Source organism: Cariama cristata, unplaced genomic scaffold (assembly GCF_000690535.1).
Source record: "Cariama cristata isolate BGI_N322 unplaced genomic scaffold, ASM69053v1 scaffold37613, whole genome shotgun sequence".
NCBI classification, from domain to species: domain Eukaryota; kingdom Metazoa; phylum Chordata; class Aves; order Cariamiformes; family Cariamidae; genus Cariama; species Cariama cristata.
In genome coordinates this window covers 32,971-53,906 of record NW_009608516.1, presented here as the reverse complement: position 1 = coordinate 53,906, position 20,936 = coordinate 32,971, and the positions used below count along the sequence as shown (strand labels likewise).

Below are 20,936 nucleotides of genomic sequence, written 5' to 3'. Positions count from 1 at the left end.
TCCCACGCCCCTCAGATGGATACTACAAAACTGCCTGAAAATTTTCTTAGGCTGTTACAGTGGAGATCCCCACCTGCTCAAACAGTCCTCAGTGTTCTCTGGCGGATTAGGTGAACACAGAGATTTTTGTATATTAGGGGATATAATCAGCTGTGGATTGTCTCAGGGCTGACAGAGATGGAAAGATGGAGGACACAGTGTGTGGCACACAGCAGAACCCAGCTCTCCTAAAGAGATGAGGCTGCATTTCAGCACTTTGGATAATTTAGAAAGGAAGATTTTTTTAATTGTATAGAATGCCAAAATAGCTGCTAGGGAAGATTTATCCTGCAAATTCTTAGTTGCTGTAATGTTCCTGCAAAGGAACTGGAACAAAATGAACCAGTGATTCACTATGGGCCCATGCAAGTCTACATATCTGTTCTGAAACCTTGATGTAGCTATGTATCCTATTTTTCTACATCATACAGGTTAGAAAAACACCTCCTGTTAAGAAGTGGAATTCAGAAAGCTTGAGAGGTAGTAGAGGTTGAAAAATCATGTCTGAGCTGTCTCTGGTTGATTAACACTACCTGTAGCTATAGCAGACAGGAGAAGCCTCACATTCCTTTTCCTCAAACAAAGAGTCTGGGCACTCTCGACCACCGTTGGCCGGGAGCTGGATGATGACTCGGTGACGGGACTGCTTCTTTACTGTGACACCCCCTGCAAAGAGTAGAAGAGATTGTTTCTCCTGCTACTAGACAGGGATGACAGTAATTAGGGGAAAAATAAGATTTAACTTAACAAGTATTTGAACTGATCACTATAATATTGACATGCTATTTTGTCCATAAGCAGAAAATTAAGCCTAATAGATAAAACATTTTAATCTCAGCTAAAGGCCAGGAAGCAGAACTAAACAGAAAGCAACAGTAGCAATACTGAACAAATTAATATACAGCTGAAATGAATATGCAGTTCAAGTGAACAAAAATTAAACTAGCTCAGGTTGCTGCTACACTTTACACTTTTAAAGTGTAAGTTTGCCCTCATCATTTGCTTGTAAAACCAGAAACAGAAATTCCATTCTGGAATTAATTTACAGTTTACAGTTTTTAACTTTTATAGTCATTCATTTCTAATGATAAACAATAAATAGTTCCTGTAGGAAACTTGATTTCAGTCATCTTCAGATATCAGTTCTTCAGGCAGAAAATTAAGAGAAAAGCCACAAATCTGTATTAGTTCCACAGCAACAGAAATACCTAATACACAAATATTGTTACGTAAAAATCTTGGATTTTTTTTTTTTTTTTCTTTTTTCCAGAGTGCTGTAGCACAGACATTTGGCTGACTGCGTTGATACCAGCTTTAGGTGGGTTATTACAGCAGCTGCAGCTTGTCTGAACACAGAAGCCTGCTGGACCACGGCCAAGCAATTGTAATTAGGAGCAAGCGACAGGAGAATCCCGGCGGTGGCTTTCCACCACCTGGTTCCTTTTCAATGCAGAGGAAACCCTCCACTCCTGGGTCAATCAGCTCCAGGAGATGCCAGGAGCTGGCACAAGAGACAAGACAGACGTGCAGCCCAGAAAAGCTGCTGAGCAACGTGCTGACACAAAAGGGTAAATCCGATGAAATAAAAATTGTTTGTGTAGTATAAAAACAGTTTGACTTACTGAATAGACAAAATGCCTGTATTGGTTCACAAATATACCGTTTTACAGAAGCCTACGTCCTAGTTTGTAGTAAATATTTGTGAAGATATGCTCATTGCATCAAGAATTTTCTTAAAACCCATAGAAAAGAGAACAGAAAAGGATGGTATTTTTGTTCAAGATGATCTACCCCAACAAAAACATTTCAGAAAGACCGATTAATACTGCTGTAAAATAACACAGTATTTAATAATGAATAATTATTTTATAGATTTAGATTCAATGGTCTTAATTCTCTGTTCTTTTTCAGAGGTTATGAATTTAATCTTCCTAACCCTTTTTTTGTTTGTTAGAATGCACTAAGCACTAATAGAATTACTACAAAAATGCCTTTATGCTTGTGTTCTTTATAAAGCATAAAGAATTGGCCGTGACATTTGAAGTGTGTACATTTGATGTAACAATATCTTACATTCTGATAATATGGTAGCTGTGAGTAATCACCACGTCCCACAGAGGGATTAGCACCGTGTGGAACACGGGGTATTACAGTCTATCTGTAACAGTACATATTAGAAAAACACCTCCCGTTAAGCTTGAAAGAGAAAAAGAGAGAAGGCATAAAGATGTGGGCAACATTAAGCCAGCCATCACTTTAACTTCACATGATTTCAGTGTAATAAAAATTCAGAGGAGACCTGCACTGTTTTTAAGAGCTTTGACAAGTGTATTAAAATAGTATTGGAGTGTATGTTTAAAGCAGACCATTAACATCAACCTAAAGCCTGCTGATTTTTATTATCTTTCCTTCAGCTTTCCTTGGAGTAGAAGAAATCGGCAAAATTATATACATATGCATATCTATCCATGTACCTACCTGCCTACCTATCACCTGTTATATAAGCCTCAGGTTTTTCTGATGAGCAAGCATCATACATACTTTGAAAGACCAAATCTGACCATTTTATAATCTGACAATTCAAATGTCACAATTGTACAAGTATCTGTTTTGGTGTTACACTAAGAGATATGGGTCTGCTCCATGACTAGCTATCTCTTTATCAGAGGAAGATGCAAATGGGAGTTTGTTACATAAATGTAGGCAAAATGGGAAAAAAAATCCAAACAAATGTGTATAGAAAATGTATAGAAATAATTATTCTTTTCAGCAAAAAAACACTATGTCCTCTCTGCAGCTGCTGTACCAGCTATTACATGTTCTCTGTCAGAAAGGGATGTGTATAAGCATTCTGCCAAAAGTGACTGCTAGTCTGACTCCTTTTTTTCTTAAAATCTGTCTACTAGCACACAGTGGATAAAATTACCTTCCTGACATGAAGAAGGACACAATGTCCAGTCACTGAATGGAGTCACAATACAGTCCTTCCTACAGGGAAGCAGACAAGGCCTTACAGTTTCTGGTCGGAGGCTCTCAGGGCATCTACAAAAAACGAAAAAGAAGCATTATCAAATAAACAATCAATCTGCAAGCGAAGTGGTGAATCACAAGAGGTACTGAATGCCTGCAGGCACACAAGCGGAGCGTTAGTTGCCCAGAATTCACCACGATGGAGCACAGAAATAAAAACTCTTAGTATTTAAATATATCTGGTGAAAGGTCAAAACCCATGCATTCTGCACCTGGGGATTTCACTTTAAAAAAAAAATCATAATTCCTCACTCACCATTCCAGACTTCCTTTTAAGTATTATCTTCGAACTTCCAAATGATTATGAAGAAAAGCCATCTAGTTTAGCTTAGCAAAATACATTTTTAGCTCTTCATAAATTTACCAGAAGCACAAGCTCTGGAAGGAGGCATATTTAAACTGCTAACCCAGGAACAAATGTGTATAAGCTGGCCATGATTATGACAGAAACCAGAAGCCAGATCAATGAGACTGTGAAAGACTGTCAGAAGGGACAGAAAACCTCACTTGTTTTAGGAAGAGGCTTCATCAGCATATAAAAGGGATTATTGGACTGCCACATACGGGACTTGTTAACCCAGGTCATTTTCCCTGTTCTGTGTTCCTATTTTTTCACCAAGGACAAATAAGTCTATCGTGCAATACTTGTTTTCAGAATGATGCAATAACTCTTGAAGAAGTACTGCAAATCTTTAAAATAATTTCAAAATTACCATTGCCCTAAAAGCATATAGATTGTTGACTGTCAGAGGAATACGTAAAGAGGTAAGAAAAATATCACCTCCATATTTTGGAGTTTTTGGCTCACTACAGAAAAACATTACTGTCACTAGCTTTTCCTCTTGTGGCTGCTGTGCATCTGGGACCAGAGAGATGAGACAGCAGTTTTATATTTTGATTGGATCAGCTGGGAAAGCTTGGCTTGAGCAAGGCGTCTTTCTTGTCAGGCTGAAGGGAGCACAGGCAAGTCTGACAATGAACTATGAAGAAATTGTGCTCTCCACAGTCAGCGGACAACTATGCCTGTGCAGTGTGGGAGGAGAACCAGGGGGAAAGGAGAAGAAAAGTCAAGTTGCAGGTTTACAGGAACACATTCTTCACCAATGACGCTTGTTAGTTCATGACTTCCATTGGATGTCTCTGCATTCTCCTGTCAATTCACATAAACTTCTCAGACTATGATCCATTACTGTGAACCAGCACCAACTTCTTGGTGCCCTCTTATAACGATGTTCCACCCTTTCTATTTTCTCCCCTAAAATACCAATATGAAACACCATGAAATACTATAGCTATAGCAACAGAGATCTCCATCACCTCTCCGTAAGCTCTCTCTACATTTTTAAGTCAAATTGTGCCTTCTTTTTGTGTGATTCATAAAATCAGATTATATACGCGTGGATGTATTATATATGGTCAGGTACACTTTAAAAAAAATCTGCCACCAATCACATACATTGACTATGTTTTCAGAAATTTTATCTAAGGTTAAAATTAAAAATGCTTCTGAAAAGTGTTGAACATTGGCTTACTAATGGCTTTTTCCTCAAAGAACAACAGAAATTATAAGCATACAAAGAAGTCTGAACTATACACATTCACTGTTTCACTGAGAACTTCATCCTTCAGGAGCACTGAACATTACAATTCCTCTTCAGATCCTTGGGCAAGGCAATTAGTTCAATTAGAACACCACTTATATCTTTTATATTATTTGTATTTAGTATATGTGGCTTAAAGCGCAGCATTGATTTTTTTGCAGTCCTTACTCAAGGTCAAATTAAACAGAAAAGGTACAGGCTGAAGTCCGTAACTTGTAACGTAGATAAGGCCAATAATATTGATTGTATCATACCACAGTAATCCTTTTTATTAAGGGGAGTTTAAAACAAGGTTCCTATTTATATTTTCATGTTAAATGTCTGGGTCTTTTAAAAACAATTCAGTGATTTTAATGTGACAATTTGAAGGATCAACTAAGACTTTTTTTTTCTCATTTCACAGGAATCATTTATGACACAATAAAACAGCCCTCCTCCCAAAAATTTAAGGTCAAATCAAAGGCAGAGACATTAACGGTAGATTTAAAAAGGAAGATAAATCATTACAGGTTTTTTTTTAAATGTCGAATGAGTACCAAATAAAAGATATAATGGTGTCATGACTGAACAGAACAGCAACTTAATGCAGATATACAACAATTTACATTACTAAATGTACTGGTATTACTCCCCATATTTCCATTTAAAGTAAGTTAGGAACAAGTCTACTGCTGAATAAAGCAACAAAAGGCAGGCACCGTGCAAATATTTAGTGTGAGAATAGCTGCCTCATGAACTTTCTAAATGACGTCTGCTATCAGCTCTTCCAGCTTTGAATCTGTCCTGAGTGGAATATATTTACAGACTGCCAAACTGTATGAAGATATTATCAAATGCATTTTACTAGCAGCTAATCTGTATTTAACCTTGGTCATATATTAAACTGTAAAATTAAATCATTGGGCCAAAGGGATCTCTTAAAAAAACATGTATATGGGAAAAAAAAAACTCACAAAGGTTGTCAAACTGATGCCCAAAACTAATGTTTCAAACTAATGCCCTGTCAGAGCCACACTATGCTTCATCTCCTTGCTCTGCTTCTGAGAAGATGCACTTACATGGGTTGTACTGTATTTAGATTCAAAACAGTATTTTTGAATGGAACTGCACTATCCATATAGTGCACCGCTTGCTTGAAGGTTACCACAAGGATCTTGGAAATGGTGCTGCACTGCACACCACACACATACCCCAAGACTTTCATCTCAACTCAACCTGATGATGGCAAGGAGCCAACTGGATTAAGTAGTCAGTCAGCTGTCAGCAGAACCACCACTGTAAATATCACCCATAAAGATCAATAGTAAGAAAGGTATTATATAGTCCTCCAGTAGCTTCAGTTTTGTATTTTGAAAAGATGAATTGTTCCCTCATGAGAACACAAAGAGGAGGGTCTTTTTGTCTTTGCATACAATCATTAGTGATAAAAATATAAAGCAGCAAAGTCCAAAGATAATTACAGCATGAAGATTTTTTTTTAAGATCTTTACTTTTTTGGACCCACTTGTCCCACGTTGACTCTCACACAGATGACCTTTCTTGTCTGCATCCCCACAGAACAGGTGGCCTCCCCATTCCAGCTGGCAGAGGAGTTGAAAGCAGAGACAGACGTATCCTCTATGCACTGTCCCCATGGGCCAGTCTGCCAATGATACACAGTGCAAGAGTGTTCGTTACAGCTGCGTGTTTCCTGTAGTGCACTACTATTTGGGCACTGTATTCCTCCTGGAACAATAAAACAGGGCAAAAGTTCATGCGGTGGATGGAAATAAAGTGTTCTATTGAAAAAGACAAAAGAAAACAAAACCAACTCGCTTTGAAATCTTATTAGTTACATATTGTCACTTTGATTACATGAAAGAAGTGCTGCTCCTTTTCCCTCCTCTGCATATGCCCAATACTGACTTTGACAAACTTATGGGTACAATAAGGATGCCAAAATAACCATGTAACACACTAAGGTGCTTGGAATAATCTACAGCTTTTTATTAAGGGGTTCTCTAAAAGAGACTGAAAGAGATCACATAAAGAGGTATGAAGGCTGTAGGCAGAAGAAATAGTCAAATATTCTAGTTATGCATGTGCAGAGACCACTGTTTATGTCTAATTCATGGATCAATTAAAAAGATTTTTGGAGCTGTTGCCCTAGCTCCCAGTGGATATTTATCCATGTTACATAATTACCAAAGAGAATGGCACAGCTGGCAATTTCAGGTCCAGATTGAGATAACAAAGGCTGCTGCAGATTAAGATTAAAATGCATTCACGTGTCAGTAATTGTGAAGAAAAGCTCAGACAATGCTATCTTTGTTGCATCCCGTTTCAGAAAGTACGTTCAGTTTCTTATTTTCAAGCACCTCAAAGCTAATCTGTCCTCCCAGTCCTCCACAAGTAAAGAAGAGGTCTTTCCTACCAGACTTGATCATAGGCTACTAGATGTCTAGCCCTGTGAGTAGAAAGTATGTCTGCTAGATCTCTGGTATTACTAGACATACAGAATTTAGGTTTAAGAATTAATTTAAATGTTCACGGCCTACACAGGAACAATAGGACTCCTATTTTCAAGTGACGGAAAGCCAGGGAAAACCTAAATAATATTTTAGTCTGCCTAAAAGACAAGAACAGTAACAAAGATAACTGAAAGAGGAGGTTTTTATTAGTTAATGCAGTTGAGCCATACAATTTTTCTCCAAAAAGAAAAATGTATGCTCACACCAAGCGGATGTCAGAAAGCGTATTAGCTTTCATATCCCAGCACCGAACTTTAAGTTGACCTCCTGCTCTAGAGACATGCAAGAGGGAAGGGATTTTAAGCACTCATTGTTGAGAGAAATTACACAAACAACTAATTGTAATCAAAGAAACAATGGATACTTAAAGTACTCCATCACAATTAAGTCATGTGTCACAAGCATGAAAATAGTTTATATCCCAAGTTGCTTTTGTGGAATATCTAGATCTGCAGCAAACATGGGGAAAGGGCCATTTTAATGAAACCACAGGACAAAATCCAAATTGTCAAATTATTTCCATAGGGATATTTTTAACTTCTGACTTTGGGCTAAAAATATTGATCCAACCAAGCAACAGTAAACATCATATTAACTGAGATGTCATGCCAAAGACTAACTAATCTTAAATTTTGCAAAGAGAGATTAGAAAAACCTAAAAATTGGTGAATGTAACTAAACAATGATTGGAATTAAATTGTTTTTTGGCTTAGAATGGACGCAACTCAAGTCTATCAGAATTGCTTAAAATATATGTGAATATGCAAAGCACCAAGACAAAATGTCATATGTGTTTTCCTAAAGAAGGAAATAAAAAAACAAATGGTAAAACAAAATTATGGTTATGTAATAAGTTTCAAAAACTTATTCAAACAGCTTCCGTCAGGAAACAAAAAAGTCTTCTGGTTAACCTTAGCAGATAGGAATATAAGCAAGGAAATTAGGAAAGTGAGTGTATTTTGAAAAGAAAAAAAAACCAAACCAGATAGTAAAGTCACAAATTATTTGGCATGGGAGAGAAAACTGATTCATGTGAGGAGTTTAGAAATGTTCCCCCAGTACAAAGGTTAAAAAAAGGAGAATTTAGAAGAGATAAGGAAGGTTACTAAATTAATTCTTTCTATCTGGTGTTAGCTCAAGAAGAAACACAAGGGAAATATTTAAGCAAATTCATAAATTAAAGGGGTGTGTGTGGGAAGAAATGTTTCCCCAGGAATGGATGCCATAGCCAGCAGTTCCTAAGGCATTTGAGAATAAAGTGACAATTCAGATTCAGTTTTGACAGCTATGTGAGAATGTATATTCAGGGAAAAAATTAGAGTGACATTGACTTGTAAATGAAAAACATTGGGGCATGAATGTCTGCAGCTCAGAGGGAATCCAGTTCTGTTCAGATTAAAGCAGCAGTTAAAAAAACTACATAAAGAATGAACAAAATGTGGAAATAATATTACTGAAATATAAACCAATTATCACTAGCACCAATTCTTCGTAATAATAAAAAATCTACTGCTTGTTTATAAATCAGTGTGCTGTTCTCTCCAGGAAAACAGCATTCCCTTGTGCTCCCTCAAATTAAAACGTACAGAAAAAGCAGGAGTTGGAAAACCGGCAGTTAGAGATGCCCTTTACAACATCTGCATAGGGGTAACCAGATCAGGGCTGCTCAACTTTAAGAGCATTTCAGCAAATGAGGACAGGTTTGACAGGAATACAAAAATTAATGACTATCACAGAAAAAAATAAAATAGACAATTAATTTTATCAGAATACATGAAAAAGGGACATACAATACTAAATACATTTTATGTAATATATGATCAAATGACTGTAAATAACTGTTTGGCAGTACTAAAAATAATCATTTCAAGGTCCCAAAAAAAAGTTGGAGCTGAAGCATTTCTTTTTGGTTTTGGATACTTAAGCAGAGCACACTTGTAAATGAAAGGCTAGCTTTACAGAGGGACTTGCATGTTAGTCATAAAATAGAGATCTGAGGGTAGTTTCCTTCAATGCTTTAACAGAATTGTCATATGCTTATATTGCTTTTCTACCTGATTTGGAGCAGGTAATGGGTAAGCTATCTCGCTCTAGGATATTCAAGGATTGGATTTCATAAGTCTTTTTTGTGACACTGTCTTGGTAACTTCCAAATTTCAAAATGCTTAACATGTTTAAAAGCATTTAGGATCATTATAATTAATCATTTTGATATCACTCATTTTACAAATGCATGTAATTTTATATATGCATTTCAAAACAGCTGGAATAATCTTAAAGTCTGAGAAAACAGATGCGACTGAAGTGCTTCTTGTCATCTAGAGAGTGAGGTGTTACTCATTTCTTCCTTGCCGTAGGAACGAGGCAAGGACTCCTCGAGGTAGCTGCACTTCCCAAACACAGACATGGTCCGCACATGCAGACATCTAACATAAGAACAAAGACTGCCCTGTTAGTGCAGTCTCCTGTTCCAGTTCTACAAACATTCACGCCTCTTCACCTGGTGCATATCAGTTATACAAACCAAGCAGACCTGTCCTATAATACACAACAGGACAGAAGTTAGGATGCACCCATGGGAGATGAGAGGTCTGTCCTCAAGTCCTTTCTTGGATAGGATTTGAATCCCAGACTCCACACTACAGGCAGGAATCTCAACTGAGGGGCTCCTGAACAAAATGAGAAGCACGGTAATGTCCTCTCCCCCAGCTCACCTTCACACACAGGTGCCAGGTCACTTTGCAAGTCTAGCCTGGAAATTCAGGTTCCCCAGTTCCAAAACTAAGTAGCTTTTTATTCCTGTTTCAGCTGAAATCAGTTAAAACTCATGAAAATCCTGTCTTCTCCAAAACTGATCCTTTGGTGAATAAGCAATTTGTTGGGAAAACAATTACTCAATCCTATGCTTTCAGATTTAATTACCAAGCACTGTTATTTCAAGCCAGGAAAATACAAAAATTAAAAACAAACAAACCCAATGAGTGTAAGAAGAGTAAATACATTAAAAAGTCCTAAGTATAACTCCTCTTTTGTGACTGTGAAGTCAAAGTGCACTGGAATTTTAACACAAATAAAATTTGAAAGCGTATCAACCATAATTTGCCTACAGTTGAGATGAAACTCCTTTGATACAGCTATTCCTTACACATTCAGTAAATCAATCTTGCAGATGTATGAGAAGTATGAGCTATTGGCCCTTGACAAAAAGAATACCTGATGAGATGGACAACTGATATTCCACACTATCTAATTCAGTGTTGTCTAATAGTCCATAATATATGAGGTCACACTAAATAGTCCTTCTGGCATTATACTTTGCTGATCTATGAACATAAAATAGCTATAGCAAAACACTGCTATGATTATGCATCTGTGCCCTAAGAGAATATCTCAAAGAAAATCATCCTTCACTCTTGTTTGATAAAATTAAGCTTTTTAATCAGACTATATTCTTTGACTTGTGGTTTGGTTTTTTTTAATCTTGAGTTTTCCAAAATCAGTATCAGTCATTTACTACTGAAAAAAGCTTCAAATGTATCCACAACATTAGTGTTATGCTGTATGACACTGATTTGGCAGTGTCATTCAATGGCAGTGTATAATCAATACAGAATCAATCTGTATATCTATTATTTACTAAAAAATTAAGACTCATTTAGTAATTTTTTGTCTCAAGTCACAGCCTACGTAAAGTAGTCTTGGTGCGTATTACTAATTATACAAGATTAAATGTAAGCAGGAAATAAAAATTTAACAGAAATATTAAACAGAAAATAAAATGAAAATAGACAAGCCCTACATTCAACAGAGATAAGCTGAGCTGTATATGATGCCTTTATTAGGCTTATGCTATGCAGAACAATCATATGATATATCAGGTAACATCATTATGTCCTTTGCTGTCATTTTATATTTTGAAACAGTTACTTTCCTGCATTTCTCACTGTACCATGAAGATGCATTTGACAGTGACACAAATGAGCTACCACTACAGGCAGACTCACAGACAGGCAAATTTATAAATCACTTCACCCTTCAAACCTTCAAGCTGAGGACAATGATTTCAGAAAAGATACCAAAAACGGTTATTGTGACACCAGTTTCCACATGGAGTCATATCAAAGCACAGAAAGTCTTTATCTTGAGGAAAGAGACTCCTCTCTCTCCCTGTTTACTGAATGCAAGCAACTAAGCCCATCCCAGATGTGCATAGCCACACCGTGCTTGAGGCTCTGCAACGTACGGTTTGACCACATAGAAGAGGTGTTCTTCTGAGTGAGGAAATGCAGATGAGAGAGCGTACGGCCGAGGTCAGCTCCTGGCTCAAGCAGCAGCCAGTGTGCTGCTGGAGGGGCAGTCATATCCCAGAGTTTATTAGAAAACTTTGTCACTACTATAATTTACATACGGCTTCAATTTTTCCTGTGAAGCTATTCTTGTCACCAAGGAATTATTATAATACTATTGAATTATTCCTATCCTAAGTCATCCAAGATAATCAGTTATAGTGTGGCTGTTTCCTGGTGGTCAGTTATGCTAACTTGATGGTTTCTTCAAACTGATTCAGCAGCATAGGCAGTTGGGAAGCAAGAAGACAAATAATGTCTTAAGTGTCAAATGACATAGCTCTATCACGGACAGTCATCTGCCAACATTAACAAGTAAAATAACACAATATAGCATTTTTTTTTCAAAGAGGAGAGAAATTGAACAGTCACAGACAATACTTTGATAAGAACCTATCCGAGATCCAGACAAAATAACCTATTTCATATGTACCTACAGACCCTCAAAACTTTCAATGGCATGTTCATATTTAAGCACCCCAATGAACAAGAATTACGCACTTTAATAAGATACTTTGAGGGACTGCAATATTCCTTGTGTACGTAATGCCTGCAATGCTTTGATCTTCCCAGGCTTGTAGACTGAATTCTCCATGACTAGCAGGAGGATGCGTGTGTGATCAAGGACTCACAGTGATAAACCTAGACTCCTTATGTCATCTTAGAAGCCAGGTTTAGCCTTATTCATAGACTGGCAACAGACTTGCACGTTCTTTCATTAATTAATGTCCAATCCTGGTATCATAGGAACTGTATATATTTATGTACAATATATTTATCCTATTGTGTTCTAAATAAAAACTCTCAAATATCATGGCTGAAAAATCCAAAAGAGAACACCTGTGGGACTGTTCACCTGAACAGAACTGATAGCTATTTTCAGACCTCAGTTTTAATATGTAAATGGAATTATTGGTCTTACATTTACGAGAACTGGGATTTTTAGTTATACACGACGTTTACAGAGTTTTCACCAACAGTAATGTGCATTTTTATGAGCTCTGAATAGAACTGAGAACTGCATGTTTCCCAAAAAAGGTTCATGTGGAGCTTCCTTTTTGTATCAGCAGAATACAGACATTCAGATGCATGAATGTATTCTGTGCCCTCAGACATAAAATGACACCCCAGCACCAACTACACAATCAGTTTTATGTTTTGGGAATACAGCTGATCTCTGTCATGCACTTCTGAAAGTGAAAAGTCATTCGGTTATTTGTCATGCAGCAAATGACTAAAAGGCATATGAGACATGTAAGGAGAAAGATGATAATAACTCTAATTTCAGCGAAGCACAAAAAATAAAAGCTAAACTGCTACTTCTCTAATATAATACAAGCAAAGGCAAAAAGTACATTCCAGCTAGAATTGTAACGATATGCTAAGCCTTGAAAGGTTCTTCTATTTATTTATATATTTTTATTCTCTGGAGTTTGTATAGAATGCAAAGGAGCATGGTGTTGAAGATATCTCACCAAGATATGAGTGAATGCCTGTAAGCTAGGTAGACATAACCAGCTTGTATCCTTAAAAAAAGCACAGAATAACCTCATCTCAGAATAGTGGTAAAGAGGCCAGGGTTCAAGCAAAGCTGAAGTACTACAACATCTGTGGTTTGAGACCTGTCAATCTTTGTGATCACTCAGTACTGGTTCTGATCATTGCACAACAGACATAAATAAAATTTACACACCTAAAATCCATGCTATGCTTCACTGTTTTGCTGCATCTGCAGCCCTGTAAATTATCCTAAGTTGTGTTAAGTATCAAAGTCAGAATAAAATAAGTACTTTTGAAGTATAAGAAAGTGGAATAATTTTCTGGAGTAATTTAGGTTTTCACGTCTGTGCCATGCTTGTCAGGATCTTAAATTTCTGTCTCCAGTAAAACTGCATAAGCATATTGAAAATCTATTATCTTGACCTACATGGAAAAGCAAGAAGTACAGGAATATATATTTATTTGAATTATCATATGAAAATGTGGCTCTGTTTTTCCCTCAAAATGAGTCCATTTTACACACTGTAAAAAAAGGGACAACATAAAACCAATTTTGTTTCTTATTTTAAGAGCATTTCTACTTTGTTACATAGGTCCATCTAAGTAATTTATTATTTGAATCACCTACTAAAATAAGTATAGTTCTGATTGCCTCTTACACTTCTAGCAAAGATCCTTCACAGGGAAAAGATTGAAAGTGCCTGCTCTGCTACTTTTTTTTTTTTTTTTTACAATTATGTGAAATCTGTCAAATACACACTATACTTTAGCAACAAAGTTAACTGTGTTTGCAAACAGAGAAGTGTTTTGGTATACAATGAAGCCTGCCCCTTTCTTTTTCCATTTCTCAAAACAGACATTCTGTTTCAACTACTTTCATACCTGACAGCTTTCACTTTTGAAATAAATTTAATCTTAACCTGAAGTAATAAAATGCTGAACAGTTTTAAGGAAGAACTGACACGTAATTCTTTTATATTGAAGGCATTTAACTTTACTCTCAGTAATACATGTCAGTAAACATTTTCCAGGAACTTCTTGTAATGGCTATGTCTCCCAACACTTGCTCCCAGTGTTGCACAAGGCATTTTACCGGTTGGATCCTGGCACACCTGACGTGGCCATTTTAGAACCATGTTACATATAGAATACACTTGCTCTATTACCCCCAAAAATACTTAAGAAAAAAAAATACACTGTTATAGGAAGCATGGAAAATCATCAAAGAATAGACATGAACCTATATTTAAAAACTTTTTCTTCGTCTCCTTTATATTCCAGCTCTGTCTTCTCTTTGCATTTGCTGCAGACACTGCACAAGGACCATTTGTATGAAGGGAAACCATTCACTTGAATGAGGATTTGCAGGGTAAAACCAAAGTCTTAATATGAATAAAAATGTTAATGGGGTAACATTAGTTACCAATTTGAGCTAAGAAGCTACAAAACCCATTTGTTAGCATTTGAACCCATTAAAACTCTCATCTTTTCAGCATTCTTTCTTATATCCTTCCAAATTGGAGCTAAATTAGGGTTAGTAACAATCCTCTATAAATATCTTTCATAGAAGTCTGCATAGGACAAAATGTTTTCCTTGTTTAATTTTAATAGAAAACAAGAAAACCACACATTCAAAATCAAACCAGTAACATTATGCAGAATAATAAAAAATAGCAACATTAACTGAAATAAGCAAAATAAAATCTCCTCTTTAAAACAGCTTTAGGTACCATGAGTAAATGTAGGATAAGCATTTAAATAATTTTTCTATATTTAAAAAACCACAACTCCATCTAAATTTTTTTTTCTGTCGATAAAGAAATTACTTTGACATTACAAAGCCAGCTGAGAATTCACAATCAAACAAGAGTCTGCAAGAGTATGCGACCTTACCTTCACCTGCATACGCCAGAATGGAGCGGGCACGCATCTGCTTCCCTTCTGTGGTTTTGCCGGAGCAGGTGTGTGAGCAGGAGGACCACGCAGACCACATGCTGAGCACACAGTCCTTTGGGCATGGAGCTTCGCAGACAACCGGGATTGGGTAGATAGCATCTCTACACAGCTGTCTGTCAACCTCTTCTCCTGGGAAAGAAAAGGCCAGTAGCAGTCTATCATTTGTTAAATTAACTTAAAATGAGCAATCTAGTCCAGATGGGCACAGAAATAAATTAGATTCTGTTCTTCTATACAAACAAGGTAAATAGATTTTTTATTAAAATTACTTGTCTCCTCTCCCTTGATTCTAGAAGAACATGCTTAAACCTAGTTTAATTTGATATTCTGCTGAAGTGAAAGCCAGCCTGGGTGGTCTTCAGGCTTTCATTTTGTTAATACATATTTGATTCCGTAGAAAATCCTAATGTGAATAACAGAGTATACAATACGCCTATGGAAAACCATCTGCATGGAAATGCATGTTCAGTAATCACCTAGTCTTCATCCACGTTTGTGAGAGAAGGGGAAAAAAAATCCTACCTTCCAGCTTAGCTAGTTTTATAACCCACAATTCATCCTTTGAACTGAAGCTATGCATTAAAATATGAAGAGAGCTGCAGTAAGCTGCAGTCGGAGTGTCTTGTTTTGTTAAAAAGATCTTTCTTTGTTAGCAAACCAGTAACACATCACTCTGTGCCACGGAAGTATAAAAACATTTATGCATTTGTATTCTGTCACATCAATTTACGCATTTCATTATAACAGAAAAACAATCTATGCCAGGCTGGATCTAACGATATACTAGCTAGTGTTTAAGTAGTAGGGCTACCTTTGTTTTCAGTAAGGAAACCATGGGAGTACTGTGTCTGAGATCTGTCTCAACAGCACCCTAATCACAAAGTGGTTAGTTTTTGTAAGGTGACATATGATTTCCTGATCAAATCGGTTCATATCCATTAAGTGAGGAATGAATGAATGACCACATATTCTGAGGTCAGTAAGTCTGACTGACAGTGACAAAAGCCTCAGGATAAATCTTCCCTTTGGAGTAGATGATGGAAAAAATGAACTAAGGAGGGAGAAATTTGGATTCACTGTTTTAGAATTATCGCCTTGTTATCATACAAACCAATTACAGAAAACGCTTGCAACAAAGAGCACTAGGAACTGAGCAGTAGCCCAATATGTAATGCCAGTTACAAGGAGCTGTGAAAAAGTTGCATTGAAGAGCACACTGGACTTCTGAGGCGCTGTTAATCACGTACAATCAAGGCATGGAAAGAGCCAGTTCAGTTGCAAACATGAAATATTTTTTTTTTTTCAATTTCTGAAAAGCATAACATTTCAAAGCATCTGAATGCTTTTTGTGCTATATGATCCTTGCTGTACTAGGGCATAAAACCTTCTGTTGAATCATGATTCATCTACTGAAACATTATTGAAGTATATGTGATCTAGATGAGACTGAACAGGAGTGTCTATAGCACTGCACTTGTTACAATCTATCATGTCAACCCTTTTGTTTTAATAGCTAACGTCACCAATAGTGTCTCATCAAGATTTGCAACGAACACGTCTTTGATGCAACAAAAAATTTGTTAGAAATAATCATTAAATATTCTATAATTTAATGATACAGACATCAGCCAGTGTTAATAGCTACCACCTGGATTCTGAAAAGCTAATTCAGGTAGAATCGTGAATGCTGTAAATGAAGCCAAAGATCTATAAACACTGCTTTATGCAAGTCTCAAATTAGGCTTTTATTGCTTAATAGAATAAAAATAAAATGAATCAAACACTAATCTAAACAGAAACTATATTTTTGTCATTCAAGATTTAGAGTCTTAAAACCTCTCAAAAAAGAATCTCTGATAAACTGAGTTCCTGAAAACAGGAGGTTCTTCAGTATTAATGACATATTATGAGTCCCAGAACTATTAACAACCAAATTCTTTAGAAAAAAAGATGAAGGCCATCCATCCAATATTACATCCCTTTAACCAGTGTCAAATATTTTATTCATACAGAATCTTTAGGCACAACAGAACTGCAAACATCAATCTTCCTTGGCTCTGCAATCCAGCAGAAGTCCTGCAGCTCATGCTTTTAAAATAGCCTAAAGTAGTCGTAGTCATCTGAATTACAAAGACCTTTGAGATCAAGTCAGTCTCAATAGCTGTATTTTCCCATATTAAAAATACAAATTTGAGCCGTGCCAAAGGCTTCATAGATCTCCCACATCAAGTTCTACTTCCCTCACTGGACTCAATCTTTGCATCAATTGCTCCTTCTTGTATCACAGGTCATCACACCCTGACACCAATGCAGGAGGGATTCCTGCCTGCTGCATCAGACTAGCATGTGTTTGTGTTGAAGGACAAGATGGACGAACAGACTGGAAACTTATTTTCCAAACAACAGAAAAAAAGCTAGAAAAGGGGTGAACCTTACTCTAAAATTGTTCTGTCACCAGGTAAGACTCAATGACATAAATTGCTGGGACACTTTCACACTTCGCAAGAAATACTACTATTACAATAAAGTATGTCATAGTGTAAACATAGAATACTATATCAAACTTATTTATCACCCGCCAACTAAGATGGTGTTGACTTGAAACTCAAGCTAAATTTAGGGTCACATTGAGAAATTGTGTTCAATTATTTTCAGCCTGAGATTATATTTCAAATAAAAAAAAAAGCCTTCACTCTCTCCCAAAATCAAAGCCCTTTTATCTTTTGCTTTTACAGAGAAAATATTCTAGAAATATGTATCTTCCATATTAGCATTTAGTTTTTGTCAACTGTCCAATTCTTATCTGATGAATTCAACAGCACAGTAATGCAGTTGAAAGGAATATTTTTATAATGGGTACTTCTTATCTTCAGGGAAATATTTTATTTAGACTAAATTGTTTCTGACATTTCACTAATGATTTTATGAATAATTTGACCTTTGTTGCCTTCCTTTTTAAAGTGCATAGTGCAGTCAACTACCAAGAACCACTCAACCATAGGCTGGGAATAATGCCAATGTGAAGACTAAAGCTACTTACAAAAAGTCCCATTTGAAAAATTTGTCATGTGTAGTATAATATTTTATTTGAACTTTATAGGTATACATTTATGTTGCACAAGAGTTGAAGACAGAGCTCCAAAAACACCACCTAAAGGCTCCTGCCCTGAGTTACTTACACTCTAAGCAATAGAACAACAAAAAGTAAAAAGCAGGAAGATGAAAACAGAATATGACATTCCCATCAAGAAAACACTTCACCATTTATCAGTTGATTCATTCATTAAAATCTGTAATCTAGTAATAGTCCATATTCATAAACAGTGCCTATGTAGTTGAATAATCTTTCTCTCTTACACAATAGGTGCGCATTTTGCGCTAAATTCTCCAAATTGCACTAAAGGGAGTGACTGCATGTAGAAATGGCAAGAGGTAAAAAAAGTTTTCACTTTCAAGGATTTAAAATATCAAAAACTGTTTAAACTTTTGCTGGGACTTTTTACGGATTTGTATCAACAGTAAAGAGTGCCGAGGAGAGAGCCTTTCAAATCTCCTCCTTGAACTGTTATGCTGGATCCAGCTAGGCAATCAGCAAAGCCAGTCACTACATTAAAACCTCTTTGTGGCCACCTTCTTGGTGTGAAGACCTTCTAGTATGTGTGCACACACCAGAGCCACTACTGAACTACTGAACTACTTAATTGTTTTAAAACAAACCAAAACCAAAAAACCCCACCCCAACCCAAACAAACAAAAAACCCCAAACCCCCTACTGAATAGGCAAATTTTTACAGATTAGAGAGTTAGTTTGTGAACAGCATTCAGGATGAACTGGCTAACTATTTATAAGTATCAGACTGTATTCATATAACCATTCTTGTTTTATTATGTTCACAAAGCAAAGAGAGTATCCATGAAAATTTGATTTAGATGCTGAAGTTTGGACTAGACCACAGAAGACCTACATCCTGTGTTTAATATAGCTGAAACACATCAGTCCTTTTTGGTTTTGTTTACTCATTTGTAAAATGTGTCTGATATTTAAGTTTCTTGTAAAATGTTTTAAGATCTTTCCAATGGGAAGCATTCCCAGAGCTGGTATCACTAGAGAGACATGGTAAGGAAACCCTCTTGCTTACTGTGCATCTTTTAATATGATGCATGCTTCAGTGCACAGTAAGAAATTGCTGTCAAATTCTGACCTGTAGTAAATGGAAAGGCAAGTGCTTAACAGAGGGCAAAATTTTTTTAAAGCCTTAAAATGAACAGTAAAATCACTACAAGATTCAATGAGGCATAGAGAACAACTAAAAAAATTCAACATAAAATAAAAACGCTGCTGGAGTCCTACGCAATAAGGCAATGAACTTGGTCTCAGTCCTGTACATGGAAACCAGCTATAGTCTCTGAAAGGCTGAACTATAACCCGATATAAACTAAGTAAAAAATTGACAATAAAATCACAATAAATGAGATCAAGAGAGTGCTTTGAACATTAATATTGAACATTATTTTTAAAATGCCCGTGTAATCAGTAAAGGACAGGAATATCACACAGTGGTAAAACAAATCTTGCATTTATATTTTAAAGTTCATTAAAGAAGTAATGACAGCAAGTGAACCCAAACGCTGAACCTGCAGACTTCAGACTCTGTATTGCTTTGCTTAGTTGAATGTGTTCAAATTTACTAGTATATCTGCAACTATAAAGAAAAAATAGGGCTCACTTATGCCAATATCTTCTTTTTGTGGTCTCTGGTACCCATGTAGGATAGTCTGCTTTTAAGTACAACAGACCACAGGAAAATACAGAGCGTCATTCAAGTGTTTTTAAAACTGCACATTTAAAATGAGGATGTAAAAATACAAAAGGATGGAAAAGACTGACAGTTCAGAGCACTGTATGATCTGGATGTACTGATTGTACATACTAGGGTATATACTGTGTTGTATGTATGCGACTGTATCAGTTACAGACATCACTTTCCCAACTGATGCCTCTCTTACCAGTTTTCTTGTCTTGCCAGTGAAGCTGAAAGGGAGAAACAGTGTGTCATTCATTGGAAAACTGCTGGGCACCTGAAATACTTGGTAAGGCACCCCAGAGCTCAATTTTTAAAGCGCTTGGTGTTTGTGGGTGAAGAAGGCCTTCTTATTATTCAGTTGCCTCCAGTAATGCCCCTAAGCATGGAGGCTGCACAAAAAAAATGCAGATAGTTCACACGATGTTAAAATCTGTGAGCTGTGCTGGTTGCCATTTACTGTTTCCTTCCTTCCCTGTGTAGAAAAATAATCAACCGGAAAGTATTGTGCTGCCTCATGTATGGGCTGTAAAGGCTGAAATGGTCAACAAGACTGTTCTTTATCTTGAATTCCCATGCAGTTTCCCATATGCATTCCTCCCACATGAGGACCTATACATGTTCCCAAGCTGACTCCCTCATCAGTCTTTAAATGTGTTGAATGACCTTCTCAGACAGTCAAAGCTGCTGTGTGGACTCTGCCCATCAAGAACAAAACATGCCTATCTATATCCAAAACCTAGTAAAACCAGATCTGTGGTACGTGCTTAGTCCTGTTTCTTAGATGGAACTAACTTTAACCACTCTCTGTACCCAAAGTTAGTAAAGCATATGCTTCTCTGCTAAAAAGGTTGTACATGCTACAATTTTACAATTTTTGCATTATTCCTGTAGATATACAAAGACAGTTTGAACAGAAGAGGGGAAAATGCTTCTTCCCCCCGCCCCTTACATTCTGAAGTGCCTAAATGTCTGTTTTAATTATAACTCAAGGCAGAAGATAAGCAAGAAAATATCAGTCTAAAATCTAATTGCCTCAAAGTTATAAGAAAGTCATGCCTAGACTGTAATAGTATAGAAAAAACATTAATGAGCTCAACTGTCATTATTCTAAAGAAAATACAAAAAAACAACTTCAAGAAAACCACTAAA

At 36.5% G+C, this 20,936-nt stretch overlaps 1 protein-coding gene across 1 annotated transcript in view; it reads right to left on the bottom strand.

The window, feature by feature from the left end:
* The window catches only part of LOC104159290 (thrombospondin type-1 domain-containing protein 7A-like), a gene marked incomplete at its 3' end in the record, with an annotated part of 63,918 nt that overhangs the window by 16,388 nt on the left and 26,594 nt on the right, over positions 1-20,936 (bottom strand). Inside the window, exons 6-9 of the mRNA XM_009697161.1 lie at positions 14,920-15,111; positions 6,161-6,395; positions 2,966-3,081; positions 573-705 (exon numbers count right to left, since the gene is read on the bottom strand). Coding sequence (XP_009695463.1) covers positions 573-705; positions 2,966-3,081; positions 6,161-6,395; positions 14,920-15,111 — 676 coding nt within the window. The remainder of the gene's footprint in view (positions 1-572; positions 706-2,965; positions 3,082-6,160; positions 6,396-14,919; positions 15,112-20,936) is intronic.